The 8491-nt window shown below is 56.0% G+C and overlaps 2 protein-coding genes across 2 annotated transcripts in view; one reads left to right on the top strand and one right to left on the bottom strand.

Moving 5' to 3' along the window:
- The window catches only part of PPIB (peptidylprolyl isomerase B), a 7047-nt gene extending 3628 nt beyond the window's left edge, over positions 1 to 3419 (top strand). The window contains exons 4-5 of the mRNA XM_004374653.3: positions 2322 to 2506; positions 3093 to 3419. Of these exons, the coding sequence (XP_004374710.1) occupies positions 2322 to 2506; positions 3093 to 3215 (308 nt within the window). The 3' untranslated portion in view covers positions 3216 to 3419. The remainder of the gene's footprint in view (positions 1 to 2321; positions 2507 to 3092) is intronic.
- A 145-nt stretch (positions 3420 to 3564) lies between these two features.
- On the bottom strand, positions 3565 to 8279 carry SNX22 (sorting nexin 22). Its single transcript, XM_004374652.2, has 7 exons — positions 8205 to 8279; positions 7741 to 7824; positions 7260 to 7364; positions 6683 to 6777; positions 4789 to 4821; positions 4479 to 4546; positions 3565 to 4048 (listed from the first exon to the last, which is right to left on the bottom strand). Exons 1-7 carry the CDS (start codon positions 8277 to 8279, stop codon positions 3927 to 3929), a joined length of 582 nt encoding a protein of 193 aa, XP_004374709.1. The 3' UTR covers positions 3565 to 3926.
- Positions 8280 to 8491: the final 212 nt, after the last annotated feature.

The raw sequence follows: 8491 nt of genomic DNA, 5'->3' as shown, positions 1-8491 counted from the left end.
CCAGGTGTGAAGGCAGGGTCCCGGGTTCAGAGTCAGGGTCCCAGGTGTGAAGGTGGGATTCCGGGTGCGGAGGCAGGATCCCGGATGCAGAGTCAAGGTCCCAGGTGTGAAGGCAGGGTCCCGGCTTCAGAGTCAGGGTCCCAGGTGTGAAGGCGGGATTCTGGGTGCCGAGGCAGGATCCCGGATGCAGAAGCAGGGTCCCGGGTTCAGAGTCAGGGTCCCTAGTGTGAAGGTGGGGTCCCGGGTGCGGAGGCGGGGTCCCGGGTCCACAGTCAGAGTCCCAGGTGTGAAGGCGGATTCCCTGTGTGGAGACGGGGTCCCGGGTGTGGAGGCGGGAGCAAACAGACTTGCTGGGGGATTGGGGCAGCTGCCCCTGGGTAGTGTGATGTGGGCCTGCTTCCCGAGGAGAGTATGGCCTAGTGGGTAAGAGCAGAGATTTGAGAGGCAGACCCCCTTAGCTCCTGCCTCACAGGGTGGGTTTTTATCTGTGTAAAATGCTCAGAACAGTTTCTGGCGCACACAGCATTAGCTTTATTGCAGTGGGGATAGCAGGAATGGAAAGGCCTGGATGAACCAGCGGTGGGGGTGGGGACAGTGTTGAACAGGGTACAGAGGGCAGGTTGTCGACAGAATAACTGGAGTCTGGAGGGGAGGGTAATGGAGTCTGGAGATGAAAGTGAAGAACTAGCCACTTGAGTTTGAAACTCCCTGTATCTTGAGAAAGTGATTGGCGCTAAGGACATGGCTTTGGGGATTTTCTGGATAGCAGCAGTAATTGGAATCCTGCACTTGGTGGAGATTTACAAAGAGGATTTTCACATGGGGGAGGCTTTGAGCTAGCACCCCAGCCAGGAGGCACTGCATGGTGATGAGTCTTGTCTCCCTAGTGTGGGGGTGAAGGGTGGGACACAGTCTGAGACACCCCCCCCAACCCCCACCAAGCCAAGTCTGGCCTGATGCCCTGACACTGATTGGACTGGTTGGAGCTCCTCTGAGGAATATCGGCAACGAGAGCTGGGGCAGGATGCAGGGTGGACTTCCTGCCCTTGGCCTTCATGTGCCTCCTGTGTTAATGAGTGATCCTTGGTTTCCGTCTTCCCATCTGCTGTACAGTCATCCCTTTGTCATCTCCCTGGTTAGCATCAATCTGGGACAGCTTCCACCTGGTTCCGTTCTGTGGAATAGATGTACTGGGGGTCGGGGCGGGGGGAGCCCTGGTGGTCCAGTGGTTAAAGCTCTCAGCTGCTAGCTGAAAGGTCAGCGGTTTGAACCCACCGGCTGCTCCATGGGAGAAAGATGTGGCAGTCTGCTTCCATAAAGATTTACTGCCTTGGAAACCCTGTGGGGCAGTTCCACTGTCCTCTAGGGTCGCTATGAGTCAGAATCAAGTCAGCAGCAACAGGTTTTGGTTTTGAGAAGAAAAAAGTGGTCTCATATGCAAGTAAGTTTGAGAGGCGTTATTAGGTAAAACAAAATGGAAAAGACCTCTTATTGCTGGGTTTCTTGGGGCCTTTAATACACTGACAGTCACTCTCCAAGAGGTGACAGGGAAATGGGTGCAGTGTTTCTGCAAAGCTTTTGGACCAAGGAGGCTTTGCTTTGTACTGTCTTAATTTCTTCTGGAACCGGTTTTGGAAACTAAGGTTCGGGTCTCTGAAACGGTGTAGAGATATGCTCCCGGCTCGCTTGTCATGTACCCTGGCTCCCACACAGACAGACATGTTACGTGCATTCCTAGTCATCTTTTATTTTACGTTCAGTCATTGATAAGAGGCTGTCAACTCAAATGGAACCCAAACGGAAGCCCCTCGCCTCTCCTCTGCCTGCACCGCCCACCATCTGTCTGTCTCCTTTCTGCTCTGCAGCTACCTCAGTGTCTTTGTTGCTCTCAGAAGACAGGCTGGTCAGCCACAGCAGTTCTCCTTCTGGAAAGTTCTTAATCCCTCCACTTGTCTCCCTGTCCACCCTATATCCTGCACAGCACCTCTCTTCCCCAGAGCTTCTCCATGGCAGGTCCCTCAGGCCACAGCCAAGGGTAGCTGATACCATATGCCTTGTGTAGGCGCCATAGAACTGTAATCTCAGAGCCGCCTGTCACGTGAGCTTTTCACTAAATCAACCTAGCCTGATGCCCCGCTTGGTCTCAAAAAGTACGGTTTGGCTCTCAGGTCAGGGGACAGGAAGGGGACAGATACTCCACCTGACCTGGCCTGGCAGAGAAGACAGGTTGATCCCCTTGAATCTTCACCCTAAAGATCTGCCTGGTTTGGGCCAACACAGCTCCCACTACCCCAGCCCATGGCTGTGTCTTGTCTTCTCAGGAAAGAGCATCTATGGTGAACGCTTCCCCGATGAGAACTTCAAGCTGAAACACTATGGGCCTGGCTGGGTGAGCATGGCCAACGCAGGCAAAGACACCAACGGCTCCCAGTTCTTCATCACTACAGTCAAGACGTCCTGGCTAGATGGCAAGCATGTGGTGTTTGGCAAAGTTCTAGAGGGCATGGTAAGTTCTGGAGACTGGGGCTGCTCACCAGGGATCTGACACAGGCGTGGGGCTGGGGCTGCAGAGATTCCGTCCCTTCCCCAGGAGAACCCAACCCACAGATTCAGAGACTGTGCTCATGTCTACTAATCTGGGGGGAATCGAGAATCAACAGCCTGCGTCTTGGTGCCCCCCAAATTCTAAATCCTTGTGGGCCCCAGGCAGAGGCCAGCCAGGAGGCCTTGCTGAGGATGCATAACCACAGGAAGCTTCCCCTGTGCACTTAGACAGTGGTACGCGGGCTCCCCCCCGAGCTGAGCACCATGCCCCTAAAAGCCACCCGGTGTCGTACTCCCACCCACCCTCCTCTTCCCGTCACCCATGGGAACAACACTGCTGCTTCCCGTTGTCCCTGCCCTGGGCTGGCACCCTGGCCCTGCATCCTGGCCCTGGGTTCATCAGAATTTCAGTGCCTCAAGGTTTGTATGCTATTTGTCACATGTAGGTCTCAGCCCTCCTGAGCCACACACTGGGGCTTAGCTCGCTTCGCTCGAGTGGCTGACCTCCTGACCCACCCTGTCCTCCCTTTTCCGCCTTTCCTTCCCAGGATGTAGTCCGGAAGGTGGAGAGCACCAACACAGATGGTCGGGACAAGCCCCTGAAGGATGTGACGATCATAGACTGTGGCAAGATCGAGGTGGAGAAGCCCTTTGCCATCGCCAAGGAGTAGGGCCCCAGGGACCTCTTCCCTTTGAGCGACCTTTTGTGCAGCCCTGCTGCCCTCGGGGGTGAAGGTGGCCCGCCGCGGGGCTCTGCACTGCACTGGCCCTGGTACTGGCATCTGACGGAGCAGACCCACGCCCCACATTCCACAGGCCCAGTTTTGTAACAAACTCCTGCCAACACTGACCAATAAAAACCGGTGGATTTTTTTAATAACCTGCGTGTGGGCTGGGTTCTTGGGCCTGCAGCGCCTCCCCCAAGTCTGCCTCCCAGCATGTCCAGGGTTCTCCTGGGGCGGCGGATGCCAGTGTCTTCCTTAGGCTCCCGCCTGACCCTTCACCCAAGTGCCACCCACGGAAAGTCAGATGGGAGCTTTTGCTCCTTGCTTCTGAACTTTGCCAGCTACCGCGCCTCAACTTCTGTTTGCTTCTTGGTTTTGTTTTTTTTTCTTCTGGTCTAGGTTAAGAAATACCTTTTATGCCTTTTCATAGCTGACTTCTAAGTTGACTCCTCGCTTATCCCTTATCCTCTGTGTTCCTGCCTTGGCCCTTGGGTTCCAAGAGCACCTGAGTTCTACCACCCCAGCTACCAGTGCAGATGAGCTGTTGGCCCTGGGTGGTTAAGGCCTGGGAGGGCCCAGCCCTGGTCCCTTACATGGAGCTCATTGGAGCAAGGCACGCAACTGTCCTGACAGGTGGCCTCAAGGCCTCTAGGCTGGTCAGGGTGCCGGTGGCAGAGGAGCGGGGTGACAGGCAGCCACTGGCTGGGCTTTGCTGGGGCTGATGCTGAAGCCGTAGAAGCCCTGGAGCACGCCATTCACCACCACACTGGGCAGAGGCTCTGTGGGATGGAAGTAGAACAGGAGAAGGGCACGCAGGAAGAGGAGGCCTGTCACCGGCCTGGCTCTAGGCCCACAGCAATCTGAGCTGCCCAGAGTCTCAGGCGCAGGCGCCCCTGCCAAGCAACGGGACAGCTGGCCACCCCAAGTGGCTCTGGCTTTCCGAGGTCCCAGTCTATTCCCATCAGCCTGGTAAGGCCCGGCTGAGGAGGGCTGGAGACAACGATGGGGTCTCCCTGCTGGAGGAGAACACAAAGCAGGCCACAAGGGCACCAGAGTAGCAGGTGTGGCCCCAAAGGAGGCCAGTAGGAGGGAGATAGTGCCTGGGGGTCCTGGGAGCTGAGAAATGGCTAGTGTTCTCCCTAAGTCTGCCCCACCCTGGTACCTGGGCCCCAAATAAGGATTGTGGGTGGAAATGAGGTACCTCCTCACCTGGGGAGGGGGTCCAAATGTAGGGATCCATGCAGAAGCTGACGACAGGCCGGTGATGTAGCTGGGAGCTGAGAGGAAAGACAGTTGTGAACCACAGGGGGAGGGCGGGGAGGTCCCATGTGGGGTGGACACCCGAGAGTGAGCGCCCCAGGACCCACAAAGGGAATGGTGAGTGGGAACTGGGCTCGGGGGCACCAATGGGAAAGCTTGGGTCACGAGGACGGAGGCAGGACAGAGGCGGCAGGCCCACTCCCGGCATCCGGCCACCAGGCGGCAGCAGAAGCCGGCACAGGTAGGGACTGTGACTTGCCTGCCGCTGCTGGGCAGGAACTCCTCCAGGGTGCTGAAACGGAGACAGAGGCCAGTGAGCTGGCTGGGGCTGCCCAGGGGAGCATTAGCGGGGTGGAGACACAAGCCGGAGCCTCGCCTCCCGGGGGACCACTGCTTCTATTTGTAACAAGCCCAGTTCCGGAGCTGGCTGAGGAACCAAGGCTGGCCAGAAAACAGCCTCACCACAGAGGCTCAAGAAAGCTGATGATTGCAACAACAGCAAAAACATCCAGAAAGTAGGTGTATAGTTACATAGGTAGACATGTATGCATATACAGGAAGGCACATGTGAGTCTGTGCACATATAGGTGTATCAGTAGGCAGGTGTATACACGTTTGTGTGTACCGCATATACATAATAAAGCACATGGGGGCACAGTTACGTAGACTTCCTAGACATCCAGACAACTCATGCAGTTGGTTCACTGGGTTAAAAGGCTTAGGACCACAGTCTTGGGGAACAGCTTAGTCAATTGGCATAACATAGTTCACAAAGGTAATATTCTACACCCTGGTTTTGTGAGTAGCGTCTGGTGTCTCAAAAGCTTGCGAGCAGCCATATAAGATAAAACTTACTGGTCTCTACTCATCTGGGGCAAAAGAGAATGAAGGAAACCAAAGCCTCAAGAAACTAGTCCATAGGACCAATAGCCCACATGAAACCACAGCCTTCTTCTAACCTCAAACCAGAACAACTAGATGGTGCCTGGCTACCACTACTGACCATTCTGACCAGGGACACAATAGAAGGTCCCAGATAGAATGGAGAAAAATGCAGAACAAAATTCAAATTACTAAAAAAGGTCAGACCTACTGGACCAGTAGAGATTAGAGGAACCCCTGAGACTATTGCTCTAAGATAACTTTTGAACTTGGTGCTGATGCAACTCCTGGAGGTCACTTTCAGCCTAATAATAGATTGGCTTATAAAACAACATCACCCTTGAGTAATGTGCTCCCTTAAACAACTATATGAGACCAAATGGTCAACATTTACCAAAAAGCAAAGATGAGAAGACAAGGAGGGAAAGTGTCATGGACTGAATTGTGTCCCCCCAAAATATCTGTCAACTTGACTAGGCCATGATTCCCAGTATTGTGTGATTGTCTACCATTTTGTCATATGCTGTGATTTTCCTGTGTGTTGTAAATCCTGTGTCTCTATGATGTTAATGAGATGGGATTGGCGGCAGTTGTGTTAATGAGGCAGGACTCTTAGCTACAGGACTGGATTGTGTCTTGAGCCAGTCTCTTGAGATATAAAAGAGAGGAGTGAGCAGAGAGACATGGGGACCTCATACCAAGAAGAAAATATAGCCAAGAGCATGCATCCTCTGGACCCAAGGTCCTTGCACTGAGAAGCTCCTAGTCCAGGGGAAGATCGATGACAAGGACCTTCCTCCAGAGCCAACAGAGAAAGCCTTCCTCTGAATTTGGACTTTTAGCCTACTAGACTGTGAAAGAATAAACTTCAATTTGTTAAAGCCATCCACTTGCGGTATTTCTGTTATATCAGCACAAGATAACTAAGGCAGGAAGGGAAGCTAGATCAACAGAAACAGAACAAGCAGAATGCTGACATGTTATGAAAACTGTAACCAATGTCACTGAATAATTTGTATAAAAATTGTTAAATGGGAACCTAATCTGTGAACTTTCACATCAAACACAATAAAATATTTAAAAAAAAAAAAAGGCTGATGAGGGAAGCAGGCCTCAGGAAGAGGAAGGCCCAGGCTAGGGCCTGGCAGATGTGAGAAGCAAAAGTGGGGCTTGGCCCCCAAACCTTTCCTCACCTGCTTGTTGCCAAGAGCCCCTGTACTCCCAACACTGGCCCCCTGCCTTGCCAAGCCTCGGCCCCTGGAGGTACTAACCCCCAGCTGTTGGCCTTGGGGTCCGCGGGGAAGTGCCGCAGTCTCAGGAATTCCAGGAGCTCCTTGGGCACATCCTGGTTCAGGTACAGGACTCCCTGGAGAGGGGGACAAAGAAAGCCTGTAATTAGACCCAGCCTGGTACTTTGCACAACTGATTGCAAAATGAAAATGCAGGGTCCTTTGTTCAAAAATGATTAAGAATTCAAGGCGAGAGCAGAACATTACACCAAGCTCAGAGCCCTTCTGAACACCCTGAACACCAGGACCTGCATGATCACACAAGCTCTATGCCATGAAGCCCTCCTGCTGTAATCCCCCATCACTGTGGCTCGGGGAACCCCTAGCCTACTTCCCCATCACAGGGCCGCAGAGGATCCCACCCTGGGGTAAGGGAACTACCACTGAGCTGGGACCACCTGCCTCCTGGGTACCTCCTTCAATCCTTTAAACAAGCCAGCAAGGGATGTTTGGACTCATGGTTCAGAAAAATTGAGGTTTAGGGTAGTGAATAACATGCCCAAGATACGGGTCCCTCTCCGGGCCAGCAGATAAGGGCACCCAGAGTGCCCCACGGTACCTGGATGTAGGCCTCCAAGCCCTGTCGGCGCTGTTCCAGGCCCCTGGTCCTCCAGTTGGGCAGACGTTTCGAGGGGAAGTCGGGCACTTTGTATAGTTTCTTGATCTGCCAGAGATTACCGCGGTGCAGTCACAGCTCCCTGGCTGAGCCTCAAGCCCACTCCACCCTAGCCAAGAGTCCTCCCCACTCCTTCCCGCCCGCCCTCCTTTCAAGCTCTACCCTGGGATGGACCCGAGTAAATGGTGGTGGAGACGAAGGAGGCCCCAAGTCCCCCAGACGCCCGATGCCGGCCGGCTGCGCAGGGTCATGGTCAGTGCGGGCTGAACCTGCCTCCCTACGCCCTCCCGACGATGGCCCCGCAGCCCGCGGGCGGGCTGTGTCCAGGACCTGCTCCCTCCATGGACTGGGGCCATAAAGGGAGCGCACTGGGGCCGGAGGGCCGGGCCGGGCCAGGGTCGGTGAGTCGTCGGCGCCGCCTCACCCGCTTGTGCAGAGCGTGGAACTCGCTGTAGCGCCTCAGCACCGTGTGTCTGCGCCCGCGGCACAGCACCTCCACTCGGAACACCTGGCGGGCGGGCGGCAGGGCGCGCGCGTGAGGTCCAGCCAGGGGACCAGCAGGACCCGTACCGAGCGGCGCGCCTGCTCTCCCGCGCTCACAAGGCACAAAGCGGCCGTGGAGCGCCACCGCTCCCCGGGGACCCTGTCGCATCCCCAGCACCTGGAGGAGGGGCTGGCGGACCCAACCCTCTGCTCCGGACGGCTCCTTATGTGCCGGGACCACGGTCCGTGGGGCTGGCAAACCCAAGTGTCCCCAAGACCCTCAACACGCTGTCCCCCGACGGCCTGGTCCACCGCGCTCGGACGCCCCGGAGTCCCCAGGGCGCTCCGCAGGGGACAATCCCGCGGCGAGTCCCCGCGTCCCTCCCATCCCGGTGCCCCGCTCACCATGTGCCCTTTCTCTGGGCTCTGTCCGGACTCCTCGGCCTCGGGCCCCACAGACGGGATGTGAACTTCCAGCATCGGCCCCCGGGTCGGCTCCTCTCGCGACGCCGGGTGATCGAACTCCTCCGGAGCCGACCAGACAGCTCCGCCCCCGGGCGCAGGCCCCGCCCCTCCCCACGTTGACCCCGCCCCAGGCGTTCCCCGCGCCGCTGGGGCCGGCGCCCAGAAAATTAAGAAGGGCGCCGGGTGGCGGGAGCGAAGGGCAGCTCTCTGAGCTCACCGGGAATCCT

The sequence above is a fragment of the Trichechus manatus genome, unplaced genomic scaffold, assembly GCF_000243295.1.
Source record: "Trichechus manatus latirostris isolate Lorelei unplaced genomic scaffold, TriManLat1.0 scaffold00030, whole genome shotgun sequence".
NCBI lineage: Eukaryota > Metazoa > Chordata > Mammalia > Sirenia > Trichechidae > Trichechus > Trichechus manatus.
The sequence above is the reverse complement of the archived record's forward strand: the minus strand, read 5'-3'. Positions and strand labels throughout refer to the sequence as shown.

Coding starts and splice junctions, on each gene's coding strand:
- SNX22 (XM_004374652.2), bottom strand. CDS start 8,279: ATGCTGGAAGTTCACATCCCGTCTGTGGGGCCCGAGGCCGAGGAGTCC. Junction 4,822..6,682: donor CCCAAGGCCAACAGCTGGGG/GTTAGTACCTCC, acceptor TCTCCGTTTCAG/CACCCTGGAGGAGTTCCTGC. Junction 4,049..4,478: donor CATTTGGACCCCCTCCCCAG/GTGAGGAGGTAC, acceptor TCCATCCCACAG/AGCCTCTGCCCAGTGTGGTG.